Source organism: Biomphalaria glabrata, chromosome 13 (genome assembly GCF_947242115.1).
Source record: "Biomphalaria glabrata chromosome 13, xgBioGlab47.1, whole genome shotgun sequence".
Taxonomy (NCBI): Eukaryota; Metazoa; Mollusca; class Gastropoda; family Planorbidae; genus Biomphalaria; species Biomphalaria glabrata.
In genome coordinates, this window is record NC_074723.1 from 1658582 (window position 1) to 1680074 (window position 21493).

At 34.6% G+C, this 21493-nt stretch overlaps 3 protein-coding genes across 5 annotated transcripts in view; 1 reads left to right on the plus strand and 2 right to left on the minus strand.

Annotated features, from left to right (window-relative positions):
* LOC106063594 (N-acetylated-alpha-linked acidic dipeptidase 2-like) overlaps positions 1-12605 on the minus strand; it is a 158840-nt gene extending 146235 nt beyond the window's left edge. The window contains exons 1-2 of the mRNA XM_056008971.1: positions 12305-12605; positions 8332-8511 (exon numbers count right to left, since the gene is read on the minus strand). The gene's annotated coding sequence lies outside the window, so the exon portion shown is untranslated. The remainder of the gene's footprint in view (positions 1-8331; positions 8512-12304) is intronic.
* A 124-nt stretch (positions 12606-12729) lies between these two features.
* On the plus strand, positions 12730-19564 carry LOC106057713 (glutathione S-transferase kappa 1-like). Its single transcript, XM_056008979.1, has 7 exons — positions 12730-12941; positions 13203-13284; positions 14852-14952; positions 16231-16359; positions 17566-17718; positions 18733-18826; positions 19207-19564. The coding sequence occupies exons 1-7, from the start codon at positions 12876-12878 to the stop codon at positions 19251-19253; spliced, it is 672 nt and encodes a 223-aa protein (XP_055864954.1). The 5' UTR covers positions 12730-12875; the 3' UTR covers positions 19254-19564.
* Positions 19558-21493, minus strand: part of LOC106057712 (condensin complex subunit 1-like) — a 28214-nt gene continuing 26278 nt past the window's right edge. For all 3 annotated transcript variants that reach the window (XM_056008965.1, XM_056008966.1, XM_056008964.1), the window contains exon 32: positions 19558-20502. In XM_056008965.1, coding sequence (XP_055864940.1) covers positions 20387-20502 — 116 coding nt within the window. In that variant the 3' untranslated portion in view covers positions 19558-20386. The remainder of the gene's footprint in view (positions 20503-21493) is intronic.

Genomic DNA, 21493 nt, shown 5'->3' on the forward strand with positions numbered 1-21493 from the left:
GGGGATTGTAATGACCGTTAGGTGATTGTAATGACCGTTAGGGGATTGTAATGACCGTTAGGGGATTGTAATGACCGTTAGGTGATTGTAATGACCGTTAGGGGATTGTAATGACCGTTAGGTGATTGTAATGACCGTTAGGGGATTGTAATGACCGTTAGGGGATTGTAATGACCGTTAGGGGATTGTAATGACCGTTAGGTGATTGTAATGACCGTTAGGGGATTGTAATGACCGTTAGGTGATTGTAATGACCGTTAGGGGATTGTAATGACCGTTAGGGGATTGTAATGAACGTTAGGGGATTGTAATGACCGTTAGGTGATTGTAATGACCGTTAGGGGATTGTAATGACCCTTTAAAATGAAAAAAAAACAAAAAACAAGACGAAAAACATACTTGACTATAAGAGTTTAACTGTACATGGTGTACATCTTTTAATGCATGCTAGTTCTCCCAAACTGAGGGACACTTGTTGAAGGTAGATCTAGTGTGTCCAATGGAATGCCTATTTGTACAAGAGCTGTTACTCGCCCTTCACGCGTGGGGTTTATAACAAACGAATATTTCAATTAGATTAGAATAACACCACTAAAAATCACTAAACTTAGGGATACTTCAGGACAGAAGAATAAAAAGTAAAGTAGATTTAATACATAAAACACTAAACCATAATTTACAAATAGAAAAACAAAACCTAATGAAATACTCAGACACAAAGAAAGAAGCACATCTCTAATTCCATACGCTAGATCAAGTTCGTACAAGTGCTCCTTCTTCCCTAGTGCCAATAGAGAATGGAAGGGGTTGCCTGAATCAGCCAGGAAAACCAACGACTTATTAGAATTTAAGTCATTGATTAACATGCATGACTAGATTGACACATGAAATGCGTAGGACGTAATTATCTTCTTTTTTTTTTTGGAGTAACGTCTGTAATATATTATAAGATAAGATACACTGGACAATCAATCTTTTAAAAAAATTACAAAAGCCAATACATACACATCATAACAAGTACAAACACAGAAACACAAACACAGAGTTTCTCGAAGCGATGAAAAGTCCAACACAAGACTTATAAGACAATGCTACAACACTCAGTAGGACTGATAGAATTTTGAAACCAGCCCTCCAGCGTTACAATGGTCTGAGTGAATTTTTTGTCAGCCATTCCCTAAGAACATGTTCCATCTTTTTTTTCCCTCCTGTCTTGGAGTTGATCAAGAGTGAGAGCAACACTGGGGGAGCACGCCAGTGGCCATGTGAAATGAGTGTAATGGGGGAAAGGGGGTGAACTAGTATAAACATCTAATCAAACTTGACGAATGAACTACTTTAAAAAAAAAAAACTAAAAGAGAAAGTAGAATGAATGAATGACGTGTTGGTAGAGTTAACTCTTCCTCTCCGCAATTATTTACCACATTCTGATGGAATCAACGTTTTAGGAGAGGAAGAGTTAAGCTGGTACGAATGGGAGGGGGGGGGGGAGGGAGTTGGTCGCAAGTTACCCACACGAATACCCAACACATGGCTGAATTCAAGAGTGTGGAGGCCCCCAGGGCCGGCCCTACAGACTGCGGGGCCCTATGCGAGACGGATTGCGCGGGGCCTAGTCTGGGTAGGGATAGGGATAAAAAATTAAAATGAAGATTTTTTGTTAGAAAATAAATTCGTCTTTGCATTTTATTCTTACTTTACTAAGTGCAAAATCGTGGCCAAATTCACTTTACGAGCCATCTACAATAGAAAATAATTTTGGAACAAATATTCGATAAACATTCCGATCTGTCTTTTAGATTTACCAAGTAACAAAATATCGCTTTTTATTTTTTTAAGAGATCGAGATAGATTAAGATCTATATTTATATGCCATGGACTATTACGGTAAATTAAGTATTGGAAGTTACTGTTTTGGTTAAAATTCGCCCTATTATTTTTGTAAATTAAAGTTGACAAAGCCGTTTTTTTTAACTCGCGAGTAGGATTGGCGTTTTCCATATTGAATGACACCCCATAATGATAAATTTGTCTACTTTCAAGAGTTCTCAGGATAATTTAATAATTTCACGAGATTTTCATAACTTTTATTTTTTAGTATACATTGCAATTTATAACTAGAGTTAGCGCGGGGTCTATGAAAGTGTGGAACCCACTGCAGCCGCATAGGTTACATAAAAGCATTAGGATAACCAACTTGAGAAAAAAAAGTAACATTTTCATCTAAGCCTCTCCCTTTCCCAAGAAGTAAATAGATCGTGTGTCTGACTGATTCTAACAAACTGATCAGTGTAAGGCTAGTCTAGACTACGTGTAGTCGGTCATGACAAGACAACCAAGCGATAGTGTTTGTTGTGTGTTGTGTTGTGGTCAGGCGAGAAGATATACAAACTGCAGTGGTTAGTCAAGCATGTAAATCTACTTTCAACACGCATTTTTTTCTTTGCTTACAAGATCTAAATCTAACTGCATAGGAGAATAGAAACTTTACCGAATGGTCTCCCGCTATACAATAAGTCAATAGATTAATTAATAGGTTAGTGTGACGTCACATAGAAACCTGGTGAAAATCTGACCGTTTTTGGATGCGCAGAAGAAATACGTCAGAAAAACATCAATTACTAAGTTATTATTGCAAATTTAAAAAAAAGAACAATGTATTCATTAGAATAGCAGCAGGCAAAAGGGCATTTTATAGCACCCACCATCTACTTAAGAGCAAAATGATTGCAAGTAAAACCAAGAAAATAATATACAAAACTATAATAAGACCAGCAGCAATGTATGGAAGTGAGACCTGGACACTGACAAAGACATCTGAAAATTTACTTAACACTTGGGAAAGAAAAATCCTTAGGAAAATCTATGGTGCCATACAGGATGAAACAGGGTGGAGGACACGCACTAACCATGAGTTATATCAATTATATGAAGACCCACCAATAGTGAACGAAATAAAAAAGAACAGACTACGTTGGGCAGGTCACCTTGAAAGAATGTCAGACAACAGAGGGGCGAAAATCGTATACAGGCAAAAACCAAAAGGCAGGCGACTCAAAGGCAGACCCCGAATGCGATGGATAGATGACGTGGAAGCAGATCTGAAGCAGCTTGGGGTTAGGGCGTGGAGACGAAAGGCCCAGGAGAGATCTGAATGGAAGGATGTGTTAAAGCAGGCCAGAGCCCTCCATGGGCTGTAGCGCCACTGGGATGGATGGATGGATTCATTATCTGTAAATCCAAACACATATTATATAAAAAATTGTCAAAACCATCGGAGTATCCCTTTCAACACTGAATCCTGCAAGTACATCTCTGGAAGCTTTTAATGCTTTACCCGAGGAGTGTAGCACTGTATTCATTAGTTTTCAATCAATTGCTAGCAAAAAAAAAACACAAATACATTCACTTCTTCAGTTAGCTAATGGGAAGTGTTACGCGAAGTTCACACACACACACAAATGTGTTTCAGATAATTAGTTGCACAAGTTGGAAAAATAAAATAAAACGTTTAACATTTGATCTTGGCCCAAAATATTTTTGCCAAATTGTTTATAGCAGTAACATACTTTTGACTTAAAAAACAATGTAGATATATTATAAATAGCATTGCGATTTCTTCCACACTGTCTGCCTGTATCTCATAGCTGATTAGAACTAGGGTTGTGACACTCCAGTTTCAAAATATGAGATCCACTGATGAAAGCTGATTTAGTATCTTTACGCCTGGAGGCGCCCCTCTCACACTGGCCGAGTCTGCAAACAAGGGAAGATCACTCTTGAGCTACCATCCTCCAAGCAGACAGGCTTATCTAGCCTTAATAAAGTTTATTATTAAATAAAACCCTGCGGATAGAATCGGAATATATAACAAACTCATTTTCTAAGGCCCCATCATTTGTGTCGACCATAAAGTAGCTTACTGAGAGTCTTACATTCGTTACAAATACACTCAGCGTAGCACTAAATACACCAAATACATTGAATTGAACATACCAAATACTTTGCATTGAATGCACCAAATACTTGGCTTTGAAACACCTTGCCTCGAATATACCAAATACTTTGCACTGAATGCACCAAATACTTGGCTTTGAAACACCTTGCCTCGAATATACCAAATACTTTGAACTGAATGCACCAAATACTTGGCTTTGAAATACCTTGCCTCGAATATGCCAAATACTTTGCATTGAATGCACCAAATACTTGGCATTGAATGCACCAAATACTTTGCATTGAATGCACCAAATACTTTGCATTGAATGCACCAAATACTTTGCATTGAATGCACCAAATACTTTGCATTGAATGCACCAAATACTTTGCATTGAATGCACCAAATACTTGGCTTAGATAATTTATCCTATTAAGGGCTCAACATTTCGCTTTGTCTCTCCTGTCAGTATCTGCAAGCCAGAGGTGAACGGATGGTGTACAAATGTTATGTTACAAAGCCCAAAATTAAGATGCTTTACGATATTGGCGGATGCAGATGTTTCCTTGAAGTCTTAGATCTAGACAATACGTGCACTGCATAGCTCACAACTGAAAATGTTGACGAATGAGTCGACAATTTGATTGGTTAATTTCATGAAATAATTAGCAGTGTTTAGAAAAGAAAAAATTATATTGTCTAAGATGTTGTCTACGGTGGTCAATGTGATGTCTAGGTAAAAAATGGCCAATGTGATGTGTATGTAAAAGATGGTCAATGTGATGTCTATGTAAAAGATGATCAATGTGATGTCTACGTCAAAGATGGTCAATGTGATGTGTATGTAAAAGATGGTCAATGTGGTAAAGGTTGATCAATGTGGTAAAAGATGGTCAATGTGGTAAAAGATGATCAATATGATGTCTACGTAAAAGATGGTCAATGTGGTAAAAGATGATCAATGTGGTAAAAGATGATCAATGTGATGTCTATGTAAAAGATGGTCAATGTGGTAAAAGATGATCAATGTGGTAAAAGATGGTCAATGTGATGTCTATGTAAAAGATGGTCAATGTGGTAAAAGATGGTCAATGTGGTAAAAGATGGTCAATGTGATGTCTATGTAAAAGATGGTCAATGTGGTAAAAGATGGTCAATGTGGTAAAAGATGGTCAATGTGATGTCTATGTAAAAGATGGTCAATGTGGTAAAAGATGGTCAATGTGGTAAAAAATGGTCAATGTGGTAAAAGATGGTCCATATGGTAAAAGATGGTCAATGTGATGTCTATGTAAAAGATTGTCAATGTGGTAAAAGATGGTCAATGTGATGTCTATGTAAAAGATGGTCAATGTGGTAAAAGATGGTCAATGTGATGTCTATGTAAAAGATGGTCAATGTGGTAAAAGATGGTCAATGTGGTAAAAGATGGTCAATGTGGTAAAAGATGGTCAATATGGTAAAAGATGGTCAATGTGATGTCTATGTAAAAGATTGTCAATGTGGTAAAAGATGGTCAATGTGATGTCTATGTAAAAGATGGTCAATGTGGTAAAAGATTATTAATGTGGTAAAAGATGATCAATGTGGTAAAAGATGGTCAATGTAATGTCTATGTAAAAGATGGTCAATGTGGTAAAAGATGGTCAATGTGGTAAAAGATGATCAATGTCGTAAAAGATGATCAATGTGGTAAAAGATGATCAATGTGGTAAAAGATGATCAATGTGGTAAAAGATGATCAATGTGGTAAAAGATGATCAATGTGATGTCTACGTAAAAGATGGTCAATGTGGTAAAAGATGGTCAATGTGGTAAAAGATGATCAATGTGGTCTATGTAAAAGATGATCAATGTCGTAAAAGATGTTCAATGTGGTAAAAGATGTTCAATGTGGTAAAAGATTTTCAATGTGGTAAAAGATGATCAATGTGGTAATAGATGGTCTTTATATTGTCAATGTTTTGCCTACTTAACAATAATTACGTGTATGTAAAAATGATACAATTCAGTTAACAATTTATATTCCACTAATTACATAATATTCCTGTCTGTGTTTATTTGTTCATGGAAGTCGAAATCTCGTATAAAGTGAAAACAACATTCGAACCAACCCTAACACTTAGACGTCTGACTTTAAAACACAAATACTCATATGACAATTGAAACTAGGCACATTCTTAGAATTGGGAATGAATTGGAGCTGAAATGGGGGAGGTGGCGGCAACCTTGTCAGGACCTCACGCGACATAGCTCAATTAGCCTAATCTAGAAACACTGAATTCAATGGCTCTAATTGCATGTGATAACAAAAGAAAACAGAGGGAACAAGAAAAGTAAATACAAACAAATCGATGGCCCCTGTGTCAGTGGCCATGTCACTGGTCTGCTACATGACCTAATTCAATTGACTACAACAATGGACAGATGTTACACGGGCGACCCAGGATCAATGATTGCCACAGAACTCCAAGAAAGAAAAATAAAGAAAAGATGTGAAAAACAAACAAAAAAATAACGGCACAAAACCACACAAACCTTATTTTTTTCATTAGTATGGCTTGCCAAAGACTAAGCTAGTAAGATACGCGTGCTAATTAAGATATTCAGCCTACTAACTGGATGATACGATAGGCCTACTAATAATACAAATGGATTATTCGATCAATATAATTATAACAGTATATTAATAATAATAATACTAATGGCAATGTCTTCGATTCTGAAGATGAAGGATGGCCAGTGTTTCACGTCGCTATGCAAACCCAGTTTCGACCTACACTTTTTCCCAATCTGATGCAAACACAGCCTTTGCCCGTCGGGAGTCGATTTAAGTTTCTATAAGTGCAAGAGAGTTACCTCCGTTTGACTTATCTGCATAAGACACAGTGCGAAAGCGCCTAACAACAGCCATGGAGGAACAGGTGTACACATCAAAACCAGCATTAATAAAGCTAGGGCAGCTTTCCGTTGAAGAGAACCTGGGGATCCAGGGAAATAAGCAGCACCGCCAAGATCAGGCTCTTCAACACCTTTAAGCCAATACTACTTCATGGAGCAGAGACCTGGAGAACCACCTTTACCGTCTTGAAAAAAAAAATCATTCATCTAATACCTGCCTGAGGAAGATCCGTATGATCCGCTGGCCAGACAAGATCTCGAATGAGGAACTGCGGCAAAGAACTAAGCAGCAGCCCATTAAAGTAAATTTCCTTCAGAGACGCTGGAGATGGATAGATCTCACCCTTCGCAATCCTGCATCCAACATAACAAGGCAAGCCCTAACCTGGAACCCCCATGGAAAGAGAAAGAGGGGACGGCCCAGAAATACATGGCGCCGCGATTGGCAAGCAGATGGGAGAGACGTGCAGACAGTTGAGAGATTCAGTTGAGAGATTCAGTTGAGAGATTTAGTTGAGAGATTCAGTTGAGAGATTCAGTTGAGAGACTTGCCCAGAACCAAGACGCCTGGAGGAAGCTGGTTGGTGACCTATGCCCCACAAGCAGAAATGAGATGAGACCTATAAATGTGTTCTCTGTTACCAAATGTTATTAAAATATTTTAGGTTTAAATTAATTTTTTTGGTGACCAGAGTGGGTATATTGTCTTTTTTTTTTGGTAACAATATCTACAGATAACAAAGAAACCACCAAGCAAACATTTATACTGTAAATTGTCATGCGTTTTGTTCTCAGTGTTTAGATTTAGTTGATACAATTATTTAAAAGTCACCATAAGTTAGTGTCACAATTTCTATGTTGCAGTGTTTAGGAAATTTAAAAAAAAAAAAGGAAAGGTCATCCGTGTTTGACATTTACAAGAGATGTAAAGGTCAGACAAAATGAAGGCATGGGGTGAGACTCACACATCAAAAAATGCTTAGAAAAAAAAATGCAATAATGACAGTCCAAAATACCTATTTTTAAAAATTTGGCGTCACAGAACAAAAAAGTGGATGAATTTAATATGAGTTGTAATCTGTCATGGGCAAATGATGGCTGCCTGGATGTGTGTTAGGGGCTCTAGGCTGTCATCTAGATTGCCCCAAATTTAAACTCGGAGGATGTAATAATCTTCAATTTTGAAGGAACATCCAAAACAAAGTAAAAAAAAAAAATGATAATCTCAGGGGTCATACAAAGTTCACATGCCTCTATTTACAATGATCACCAAGGATTTCAATGGAGCATCACAAAAAATCTTAACATTTACAAAAACCTTTTATAAGCCCAAGATGAATTCCTACAATGTTAATGTTCTAAATTAAAAATCACCACCAGGATTTTAAGATGAGAAAAATTTACAATTTCTTTTATAAGTAAATAATGTATAATGTTATTTTGTTGTAATATAACCATAATGCTAAACCATTAAAAAGTCAAATGTACTAACCTTGTTCCAACTCTAGTTTTCCAACTTTAAGTTGCTATTATATATCCAGTAGTAGTTAAAATTAGTCACTATACTTCATAAACAATGTAGGCACAGTAGGTTGTAGTTTTATCCAATTCTTTATAGGTCAGTGCACCAGTCAACCTACATATTTCCTTATTTCTTGAAATAAGGCAACAGCTGTAAAATACAAAAAATAAAGTCATTTTCTTTAAGCCCATTGCACATATGTCACATACAAATGTTTACATACAGATGTGTAGAAATCAAATTACTGGCATGCTCACTTTCTGGCCTAATAGCCTAGTATTCTGTGTCACAGTTAAGTCACTGATTAACATCCATGACTAGATTGATACATGAAACACCTTGGATATAATTATTTTTTCTTTTCAAGTAAAGTCTGTAATTTATAAGATAAATAATTCATTGAACAACTATTCTGGCTTTAGCTCTTTTAAATTTCATGCAATCAATTCTATATTTTTATTAACTGAGAAATTAATATTCAAGATAAGAGAAAAAAAAAAGATTATAAGAAAAACTTGACCATATCAAGTCAGGAAAAAGCAAATAAAAATGAGTATTAAAAACCTGGCTACCTAGTGTGGTGCATTTAACTAAAATATTTGTAACGAAACATATGACAACCAGATTTCTGCCACCCTAACTGTTGTTGTTGTTGTTGTTGTTGCTGTTGCTGCTGTTGTTGTTGTTGCTGTTGTTGTTGTTGTTGTTGCTGTTGTTGTTGCTGTTGTTGTTGTTGCTGTTGTTGTTGTTGTTGCTGTTGTTGTTGCTGTTGTTGTTGTTGTTGATCTTTTTTTTTTCACTACATTTTAACAAGGACACCTTTTTTTTTATCTATCTTTTCAAAAGTTATTTCAGTAAAGTTACCCTTTTAGACCTTGTGATCTAGAGAGCAGATGATGTAAAGGTCATCTGTTTCTGTGGCCAATGCTGGTTAACAAGGGCATCATGTGGCCAGCACAATGACCAACCGCCTTTACTTTCCCCCAACTAATGTCAGGTACCCATAGGTTCAGAAGCCAAGCACTTCACCACTCAGCCACGTGCCTCCTATTTTACAATTAAATTTTTAAATGTTGCAAAACTATTTTATTACTTTTACTTCCTTACTACCCCAGTAATTTAAATTATTTTAACCCACTTCCATTTTATCAGATAGAAATGGCTGGCACTTTTTATTTCAAAATAATAACATTGAAACTAGTATTAGAAACCACATAAAAGCTCTGGGTGTGACCTGTTCAAAAAATAAAAGATTCTGAGCCTCACAGATATTATTGTTTCTGCCACTATATCATACTATGTGGCACTTTGTTTAATATCTCACTTCCTCTCTTGAATTCTTTTAACTTTATCACTGACACTCACACCTTTGACCTCTTTGTCTAAAGAAATTGAAAAAAACACTCAGCTCTCAATTTTGTTTTATATGTTTTGGATGTTCCTTTAGAATTTAAGATTATTACTACCTAGCCCAAAGGCAGCAATCCTGGTTAAACAATAAAACATTTAAAGCAACCTGCTGACATCAACCTTATTTTACATGATTTCCACCTTGGCAAAGAAATACTCATCTTAGCTTTTGAGTCTCTAGATCTAGATAATCTAACATGTCTCTAGACTTTGCTTTCATAAAAGCCACAGAAAAATAATGTAAGTTGAGAAATTCTAAAGACTTTTTATGTCTCCTTACAACTTACAAGAATTTTTTAGTCTTTTTTCCATAGATAAAACGACTGTTCAAAAAATTTTATCCAAAAATAAATCTAGATCAAAATCAAGAATACAGGCAGTTTCACACTGGCCAGTGCTATCTCTTTTTTTCTCAATGTGAGTCATGTAATATCAATTTTTTTTTTCAATAGTAAATTTTCTTTTTTACCAAAAGAAATGTAGAATTATATTTTTGGTGTGAATGGAAATTGCTTTTTCAAGTATTTTTTTAACAATTTAGGTTTATTTTTTACATCTAGATCAAAATTACATCTATATGTAATTATCTTCTCTTTTGAAGAACAACTGTTATTAATGAGATAAAATCTAGCAGTCTAGTGGAGTATAGGTCCAAGTCTGAATTTGATTACAGTTTAGACAAGACCATATAATATTATGTTAAAAAGATCTAAATCTAAATCTTCATATTTATCTTCAAATTTATAATATATAAATAATATATCTAGATAGTGAGCTGACAAAAAGAATAGGAAAGGCTTCTTTCTGCAGCAGTGGCAAAACTCTCCAAGCAGCACATCTGAGAAAATGCCAAATTGACTACAACCAAAATCCTAGTCTACAATGCCTGTATTGTGAGCACTCTTCTGTATGGTAGTGAGAACTGGCCGACATACATGTATCAAGAGCATAGATTACATAGCTTTCACTTAAGCTGCCTGTGATGTATAATGTGCATCTCCTGAAGGTATCATATCTCCAACCATGACGTTTTGAAACTGGCCAATAGAAAGAAAAAGAAAGCTGCCCTATCAGCTAGCCCTAAAACAGATATATGCATATACATGCATGAACTGTGACAAACTCTGCAACTCCAGAATTGGCTTGTTAGTCACACCAGATTCTACCCCATTTCAAGACAAAAACAAAACCATCGACTCATCTGGGCCCATCCTTTGTCTTCAGAGATAGAAGGAGCCATATTTTTTATTTATATATTCATAATTTTATTTATAAAGTGCTGTTGACAAATAAATTGTAGACTCAAGGTGCTGTAATACATTACAAACACAAACATGACAGCTAAAATGACAAACTAATCTAAAAAAGTTTTAATGTTGTGTGTCTGAGATCCATGGGGGAGTGAGTTCCAAACCTTTGGTCCGTGAACTGAAAAAGTCCGCAGACAGTAGCTTTTGAGGGAGAAACGTGGCACCACTAAAAGCGTTGAGTCCAATGAGCGTAGGGCTCTCAGAGGGACATACGGAGTGATCAAATCTCTAAGGTACAAGGGCATTTCTTTGTTGTAGATACACTGATGACAAAGTGTTGTCACCTTGTAGTCGATTCTCGCATTCACAGGAAGCCAATGGAGCATAATAGCAGAATCTTGTCTTGTTTTTCTTAGGTCTATACGTGCGGCGTTGATCTGAATACCATGCAGCTTGGCTTTTTGTCATCGGGTAGACCTGCTAGCACAGCATTGCAGTAGTCAAGGCGAGAGAGTATGAATGTATATAGATATATTAGAAGTGGTGGATAAGTGCCAAAGTTGCTTCTGAACCATGGGGTCCTGGGATTTTTTATACTTGTATTAGGGCACCTCTGAGTCCACTTAGCTATAATGAGTACCTGACATTAGTTAAGGAATTCAATGTGGTTGGTCATGTGCTGGCCACATAACACCATGGGCCTTAGAAAAGGATTATTTTTACAGCTTTACAATATACATCATAAGAAGGTCCAAAAAGGTACATTCATTACTAGATCTATATTATCTATAGTAAATTTGTATATTATAGAATAGATGTATAAAATCTAGATCATCTAACTACCAATTAGGCCTACCAATCTATATTGTATAATATAGTTAATTATAGATTCTAGACATAGAGATCTATCTTTAGTCTTTAATATTTTATCAAGACTTTTAGGTTAAAGTAGTAAATTCCGTAAATTAAGTACTAGATCTATAACTTATAACTGTATAACAATAATTTTAAAAAATTTGAATAAAGTCGCACAAAAAAAACCTATGTAACATAGACTTGAAACTTGAAAGAGTCAAAGACGTCAAAGTGACTTGACTTAGAGATTAGTAGAATAAATCTAGATCTAGATTAGCTACTTTATTTCTAGATCTAGACCTATCATCTATATTGACTATAATACTATATATATTATATGAGAATCTAGATCTAACCTCAGATTAACTGAGATTAAAATAAAAAGTCATGAAAGTGACTCTAGTGAGTCACTGAAACTGAGTGCTTACTTGTAACTCTTGTTGAACTTGCATCAAATCAAGTGAAGTCCACTGTCACGGCAGTGTGAGTCTTACTGTCACTCAGCACATAGACTAGTCTCACTGACACACACTGACTGTGAAAACTTCAAAAAGTTGTTCACTTGTTCGTTGTTGCAATCTCCAAAATGAAATTCACAAAACAATGGCTGGATCGAGAATAGAATATATCTAATTTAGATCTCCTGAAATTCAGAACTATTATCTAGAATCGGTATTTTGCCTAGATCTCTTTTTTGTCTAATTTTTTTCCACTATATTGGCTATCTAACCATAACTTTGTAAAGTTCGGAAAATTATCGAGTTTAATAAGACACTTTATCGATTAATTATTGCTTCAATAAGGGAGGTGAATGCGGGTGTTGTGGTTCAAAGGTTTAGAGAGAAAAAAAAAGATAAAACTGTAGCCAAAAAAAGAGACGTAGCCTTTGAGGAAAGGACCGACAACGAAAGGACATTTTATAGTCTAGATCTACATATTGCTAGTCTCTATATTGTAATATTCAAGACTAGTTTTAGATAGCACCGATCCAAAAATAAAATGTCAAAAAAAACTGTTGAGTTTTTTTATGATGTTGTTTCCCCTTACACTTGGTTTGCTTTCGAGGTAATTTGATTAGATCTAGAAACCTAGATCTAGAATCTAGATTCGATTTTACTATATAGACTCTATATTTTCTCTTTTGAAGTAACGGCTGTAATTTGTAAGATGAGGTTAGATCTAGATAATTATTATTAAAATCATCCTTATTGTTGTTGTTGTTTTTTTCCAATGGGTCTCCATTCCATCTTTCAATCTCTGTTATTCAACACTAAGAAACTGATGTAAATGCTAAAAACAAATAATATACCTTTCTTTTTCTCTTAGGTTCTATGTCGTTACCAACACAGATGGAACATCACACTTAAGTTACGGCCCTTTTATCTTGGAGCCATTATGAATGATTCAGGTTGTAAACTTGATTACTAGAATAAGATAAGATAATTTTTATTTGTCCAATTAAACTGAAATTAAATTTGACTATAAGTGACCACCTTAGCTTAGCGTATCTAGTGTAGCAATAACAATATATAGATGCAAATACAAACAACATTCACACATGAAACACATACACACTCACAGCCAGCGCTTTATAAATTAAACTTCCATGTACGTCTCGATGATGACAGATGACCTTGTAACACTCTGACCGAAAGTGGGATAAATCCAAAAATCAATTTAGTTTATTGGGGTCAAATCAACGTTGGCATCGTCAATTAGCAGAGAAAGAGTTAATGATAGGTTGAAAAGTATATAGCAAAATATTGGTATTGCTTGAAATGTTTCATAGTGCTGCAATGATGAAAGTAGTGGAAAGAGCTCATGGCACTTAGCAATTTGATGGATGGCTGCCTGGTCGTGCGGTTTGTGCTCTGGACTGTCGTTCGGATTTATCGACCGTCGAGGGTTCAAACCCTGCCCGCTCCCAGCCCCCGTCGTCCTGCGGGAGGTTTGGACTAGGAAGTAAACTATCTTCAACTCTGAAGGAACATCCGAAACATGTAAAACATTTTACAACAAACATTGATGTTAATCTTCAACGCTGACTTCTCTGTCTGACTCTTCATCTCCCTCTGTGTATTTGATTATTTTTGTTTTCTTGATGAAACTGTATTTAGAGTAGGCCTACTTCATGTGGAGGAGCTATTCCGTATGGCTAGTAATGATGCTGGAGGCACGATGGCTGAGTGGTAAAGCAATTGGCTTCCAAACCGGCGGTCCTGGGTTTGAATCCTGGTGATGACTGAGATTTTTGGGCACCTCTGAGTCCACCCAGCTCTAATAGGTACCTGACATTAGTTGGGGAATAGTAAAGGTTGTTGGTCATTGTACTGGCCACATGACACCTTCATAAACCATAGACCACAGAAACAGATAATTTTTTACATCATCTGCCCTATAGATGACAAGGCCTGAAAGGGGAACTTTAATTTTTTTTTTACTAGTAAATGATGCTAGACTTAAAAGTTATCACACTTCTGTTACTAATAACAAATTATTCCAAAAATTTTTAGTACCCAGTTCACTTGGCTAAATTATTGACCTATGCATACATCCATGAGTGTACTGGAATACTAATTTAATGATATCTTACTTAGCTTTAGAAAGCATCTGGGCACATCACTTTGGATGACAGTATTATGAATGAGAGTAAAACAATATTGTATATTATACATTTTTTTATGTGTGCTGAAAAATTAGATATATAATTTATAATATAAGGAGCATTTTGCTTAAAGTATAGTATAAATATCAAACATCAAACAAAGTATATTTAAAATGCTAAGTTTTCTTAATTATAACTATATGCTACATATAGATGTGAAGGCCTATAGTTCAAATCAACTACACTCATTTTGGAAGCATTGTTAATGAGAAAATCCGATTGATTTTATCTCTCTTCATATGTTTCTATTTCAGTCAGCTTTAGACATTTTGAATTTTCTTTGCTTTAACCTAATTGTTTACATCTCCAGGGAATAGACCTCCTGCAATGGTACCCAACAAAGGAACATACATGTTGAAAGATGTCCCTAGATGTGCTAAGTATTTTGATGTTCCTCTCAAATTTCCAAAGGTAAAATCTGGTCTCTACTCAGGCCATTTTACTGGAATGCCACTGTCATGCTTTAAAAGTAAAGACAGCATTAAACAATTTATAATTACTATAAATGCCCTCATTCTCCTACTGATATCTTTAGAAACAGTTGAAAGAATGCAAATTTTATAATGAAAAATATATTTTATAAGCCTTAATTAAGCTTATTTTCAACCATGATCCAATGCTACCTTAACCACTCCCCCTTTATCTTTTACCTGTATGGTACACCTAGTCACTGCTCTTCAATTACCAATAAAAGTCATGTTTTGGCTAATTATTTTTTTTTGTAGTCAAAGGGAGACAACCTACATGCACATTTTTTTTTTCATTTTTTTTTTTTTTAATTTAATAGTACTGGGTATAATAAACTATTGCTGTAAAAGTAAAGTACCCCTTGGGTGGACTCATGGGCATCCTAAAATCCTGAAATTTAAAATCTAAGATTCAAAACTGAGACTCTTTGGTTTGGAGGCTAATCTCTTTATCACTTATCCCCCCCCCCCCCTTTTTTTTTTTTGTAAATGTATATTACAAGATAGGCCAGGCCTACAGTATATTTTAAAAATAAAATGTGCCAAGATAAAAGAGATGTGATCTTGACCATACATGCCATATTACAATATTGAAATATATCTTCTATCTTACTATTACAAAAACATTCAGCAGGCATTGAATGATATGTTCACTAATTTATGACCTGCATTGAAATCATTTAATTTTACAGTATGGCTATACCTATTCTAGAAATCAATGTACTGCCAACACATGTTCCGAAAGCTCAAAAATGGTACCAGTGAAATCTGCCCATGTGGAGTATCACCAGAGAATGCCGACCACGTCCTCCAAAACTGCTCTCTTTACCAAGAGGCCCGTATAAGACATTGGCCCCAAATCACCCCAATAGAAAGAAAACTATATGGAGAGCTCCCTGATTTGGAAACCACTGCGCAGTTCATCTCATGTATTGGTCTAGTCATATGAACACTCCAACATAATGAGAACGATGAAGAAAGAATAAGAAAAATGTACTGCCAAGAACAGGCAAAGATGTTGAAAAGAGAAACTTTAACCTTTAGTGGCAGTTAATGGTTCTGTGCAGTATGTGACAAAATATATGTAGATCACAGCTCGGACTTCTTAGCCACTTGAAATAATTTACTCCTTCAACTTCAGGCTCAAAGAAAAGTTTTATTATTATTATTATGAGTTATTTGACTATATTTTGTTGTTACCTGTATTTATTTGAATATTTAGAATGTTCCAGAAATGATGTTTGTCAAAGGCTCACTATCAGCCCAAAGATTTTTAACTGCAGTAGAAATGAATAAACCACAAATGTTGGAGAAAGTCTCCCGAGAATTGTGGATGAGAAACTGGTCAAGGGTAAGACTACTCCATTTCTCTACTCTATGCTATGTGCTAAGATTTTTATAAATAAGACTAAGACTGCTTTAATTATTGTCTTTTAAAAAAATATTTTCCTTTAGTTTCAGAATGATTTTGGCTTATTACAATATGACTTAGATTCATTACTAAATTAAAGATGTTAAGAGTCACTTTTCAATAAATGTTAGATCTTTTCAAAATTGAACATTATTTGTTTCATCTCACTACAATAAATTAAATTTCTCAATAGCCAAATATCATTGTGTGACAATTGAGTAAAAAAGACTTTGCCTAATTTATGTCAGCCTTATAAGATTTTTCCTGAAGCAAGTGTGGTGGTTTATTGGTAGTGTTTGGGTGATGTTTTGATGCTACTGTTTGAATTCTGGAGAACAAATACAGTACTATTTGTTGCTATTGGCCTCCTTCATTTGTAGAATTACTGGTACATCTAGTAGCAAGACCAACCTTAGGGATAGGCAAACTAGGCAGCCACCTAGGTCCTCAGATTGGTGGTGGCCTTGCACAGGACTCCAAACAATTTTTTTTAGAAAAGAAATTGGGAGACTTTTCTTCAATGTTATTGTTGAAGTATATAAATATCGTAATTTTATTTTTTTTGCTATTATTTTTTCTTCTTTTTTTTTATTTTATATTTCCTTTGGGGCCACCTAAAACATTTCACCTCCAGTTATCTAAGGCCACCCCTGCTCATAGAGCATTTTTCATGTGTCTGTAACGCCTTATTCTGGAGAGGCATTTCCTTCCACATGCAACGCGGATAAAGGTGGCATTTAACACTATTGATAAAAAAGATTAATTTGGGGGGAAATCTTGATGGTTGTATGTAATGTGTTGCTGCTAGAGGATTTCTCATTTAAAGGTCCATGGTTCAAGTCCTAGTCTGGACTTAATTTTATTTAGCCATATTTAATTCACTATTTCCTCTCATAAAAGTATTTATATTATATTTTTTCTATAATTAATAAAAAGTAACAAAACTATAACATTTTAAAATTTATATAAATGTAAAATATTGAATTCTACTATATTGGCCTTGGGCCTAAATTTTGTTTGTTAACAGCGCTTTATAAATAAAATTATTATTATTATTATATTAGGGAATAGAAAAAAAAAAAGCAATTTTGTTCATATCAATAATAATAATAATTATAATTATAATACCACCTTGAAACAATCTAGGATGAAGATATTACTGAGGCCAAAAGTTTTACAGAAGCAGCTCAGAATGCTGGGATGTCAGATCAGGATATAGCTGCCATTTTGCCTTTGATTAAAGATGAATCTGTCAAAAATAGACTGAAAGCGACTACAAAAGAAGCCTATGATCTTGGGGTAAATATCTGTTTACTTTTTAATTATTTATTAGCCAATAGGAAAGTTGGGAACAGAATTGTAGTAGATATCTCTTTATTTTGTAGATATTTTTAACTCGTACAATAATCTCCATTTAAAATTTTGAGTAAAAGATTGTTTTCTAAAAGTCATCTTTTGACTGAAACATGCAGGTCCCTACTGGGTTGGTGTGGTCATATGAAATACAAAAACAATCCTTAATTTTCGAAATCAAAGAAAATGCCTTATAAAAGATATAAAATAAATGTATGTAGAGTACCGCTAGAATTGAGTAACCATGTGAAATACTGCTCTCCTCTTTGGAGGGGCAGTGGCTGAGTGGTAAAACGCTTGGCTTCCATACAGGTGAATCCTAGCCTTTTTATTTTGGGACCTTTAAGGCGCTTTTTTGAGTCCACCCAGCTCTAATGGGTAACTGAATAGTCGGGAAAAGTAAAGGCGGTTGGTCATGTGCTAGCCACATGATACTCTAGTTAACCGTGCGTCACAGAAACAGAAGACTTTATATCATCTGCCACATAGATCGCAGGTCTGATAGGGGAACTTTTACTTTTTTTTTACTTAATCTTTGGATCTGAAGACAAGCCTTAATAATAATTGTATTGAATGTACTTTCTTGGCAATGGTCCACAAGTTTTCCTAGCATTCCATTAGTTTTATGCTTGTCATGCATTAATGGTAAATGTTTGTAATATGATTTTAAAGTAAGTTTTTTTTGTTTTGTTTTTGTATGTAGTAAATAACCTTATTCCTATTTATTTTTAATCCTGTCTGTGAAAGTCATCTCTATATTATATTGAATTCCTTCTTCTAGATTAAGTTTTGTTTCTTTTCCTAAATGTATTTCACAAATTTCTTCTTCAATTGATTAACTATTCTTTGTGTTTTTAAAATGCAATGTAGATTTATTTCTTAAGGGAATGTTATTTTCTGGATTGGAAAAGTTTTTATTAAGTCTAAAATAGTTTCACTTTGCTTCTTTTTCTCCTTCAGGCTTTTGGCTCCCCCATGATTGTAACTGAAGTAGATGGCAAGAAGGAATGGGTATTTGGTAGCGATAGATTCCCATTGTTTGCTGAACTGATAGGTATGTAACAAATAATGTCTAGCATGTGATATTATGTGTGACTCAATTTATTGCATGGCTGCCAAATTAACTAAGCTAGGTGAATAAACAGAATGCCTTTTTAATAGTTGGGATTTTCAATGAGGTGGCATCTTAAATAATACAGACGTTACTTCAAAAAAGAAGATGATTACATCCTACGCATCATGCATTCAGTCATGCATATTAACCAATGACTTAAATTCTGCCAAGTCACTGGTTTTCCTGGCTAGCTCAGGCAACCCATTCCATGCTCTAATAGCACTAGGGAAGGAGTATTTGTACAAATTTGTCCACTATTGATATATGACATTATATTTTATGACAAGGCTTATGTATGAAATATTTTGTCTCATTTCCAGGTGAAAAATGGGAGGGTCCAGTTCCAGGTGTGTCCAGCAAACTTTAACTGAATCTTGTTGAAATGTTGATATTTTATGTACTATAAAATGTTTTATGACTTATGTCACTGTTAATCTTGATCACTTTAAATTCAAACTGAAAATTATCATGTTCTAAAATAAATTATTGAGTGACATTTAAAAAAAAGTTTATAGATAATTGAACAACTATATTTTATTTATATAGAATATCTTGAACAATAATGTTATGTATCTTGAAGTATACAGTACAGATGATACAGAAATAAACAAAACTTGGAAACATGATTACTAAGTGATTTTAATAAATGAAACAATATTTTTTGTTTCCCAAACATAATGCTTCTTTTTTCTTAAAGTTTTACTTTAAATTTCTTCAATATTTGACCCAAAAAATTCATTAATCAAATAACATTATTTATTAGAACTTTCCAACAACAAAATTCAGTTTTAACCATGGATCAAGTTCTATTTCAAACAAAATAAAAGCTAGAAAAAAAAACAATTTTAGAATATAAACATGTACCACACTTTAGAGAATTTACAAATACATAGTTGTAGAAAGGTGACAACATAGGAACAAAACTAAGTCTCATTATATCATGTACCATAATTTAATATGGTGTACAAAACAACAGTTATAATTTCTGATTTCAATTACAATATTTTATTAAGCACGACAATCTCTACCAATAACAAATGAAACTTAATTCAATCAGCAAACATTACATTTGTTCATCAAATTGACAGTTCAAAGAGACAAAAAAAGTCAACACATAGTAATTCAAAAACATGGCACACACTATTCTTGAACTATCAACACTAAACCTAAGAAATCACATAAATCTAATTGACTTTGAAATCTTGAAACTAATGCTTTTTAGTCATTACTTATTTTTCACATTGAGTGTAAAGTTTAATTTTGTAAACCAGTTCTATGTGCAGTATAGCAGTAGTTGAAAGAAGTAAACAGAGGTGTTGATTGTTTTGTGCAGTATGTCTTAGAGAAATAACAAATGGGATTGTTTTGTGCAGTATAGACTTGCATAAACAAAAAGTGGAGTTTAAGGTTTCAAAGCTGTACAAACGAGTAAACAATCTTGAGAATATGTAGTCATGTGACAACCGTAATTTGTAAGTTACAAAGACACAAGGAATACATTTATAAAAAATTCGGTGAAGATGTTGGCGTCAGGGCAACTTTTCCACGTTTAGATCTTTTCTGAGAAGGTTTTAATATCTGATTGTCATCCTCTTCCAGGTCTATCTCTTTCTGCCCTAGAAGGAAATAAAAAAAAAAAAAGATATTTATGAAAAGACAAGTAAGTGCAGGGGTTCTCAACCTGTGGGTCGTGACTCCCTTGGGGGTCGATTTACGATTTGCCAGGGGTCGCCAAAGACCATCGAAAAAATAGATTGTTATTGTCTATGCATCTATTGCTGTATGTGTGTGTGTGGGGGGTCACGGCAGAGTGGTGGATTGTAAAAAGGGGTCGCGAGCAGAAAAGGTTGAGAACCGCTGAGTTAGTGTTTTCTTGTTTATATACACTATAACCACTGAACTGTTGCATATACTAACAAAGTACTTGGACTATTTTGTTGATTCTTTACATCCTAAACTGGAGTCAATAATAGTATGACCAACACCCACTGCAACCAGTATTTCTTGACCGAATCCAAAAGTTTTCATCTACAAATTGAACATTATTGGTTATTTTCTAAGCCCTTTCTGTGGTGTGTATAGTCCTATGTATCTCTCTCTTTCTCTCTCTCTCTCTATATATATATATATATATCCACTATATATATATATATATAAACTGTGCAAAATCTTGTCCTCACTGAACTCTGCCAAGCATAAATCTGTGTCATCACTTAACTGCCCTGTGATGTCATATACTAACTTCATAATTAATTATTATTAACAAAGTTAGTATTTGACATCACTGAACTCTACCCTGTATAAATCTCTGTCATCACTGAACTGTGATATGTATAAATCTTTGTTGTCACTAACTTAGTCTAGGAAAGAGTTGTTTTTGTAAGATATGTCTAAAGAATGAGTCTGAAGTTGTATATGACTAAAGATTGTGGATGTAAATTACTGCGACAGTAATGGATGCAACCCTGCTGATAACAAAGTCAGTATAAAACAAATCAAACAATAAAAATTACCTACAATGACAAATGCTAAGCTAACATAGCAATCCTTTTGTGTAATAGTGGTGTCCAAGAGGCTAGGACTAGTAGAAATCCATTCTATGTTTCT

Excerpts from the sequence above, each read along its gene's own strand:
- LOC106057713 (XM_056008979.1), top strand. The coding sequence starts at position 12,876 with ATGTCAAAAAAAACTGTTGAGTTTTTTTATGATGTTGTTTCCCCTTAC. Across the intron at positions 16,360-17,565 it reads GGATGAGAAACTGGTCAAGG|GATGAAGATATTACTGAGGC; the intron begins GTAAGACTACTC and ends GAAACAATCTAG. Across the intron at positions 17,719-18,732 it reads AAGAAGCCTATGATCTTGGG|GCTTTTGGCTCCCCCATGAT; the intron begins GTAAATATCTGT and ends TTTCTCCTTCAG.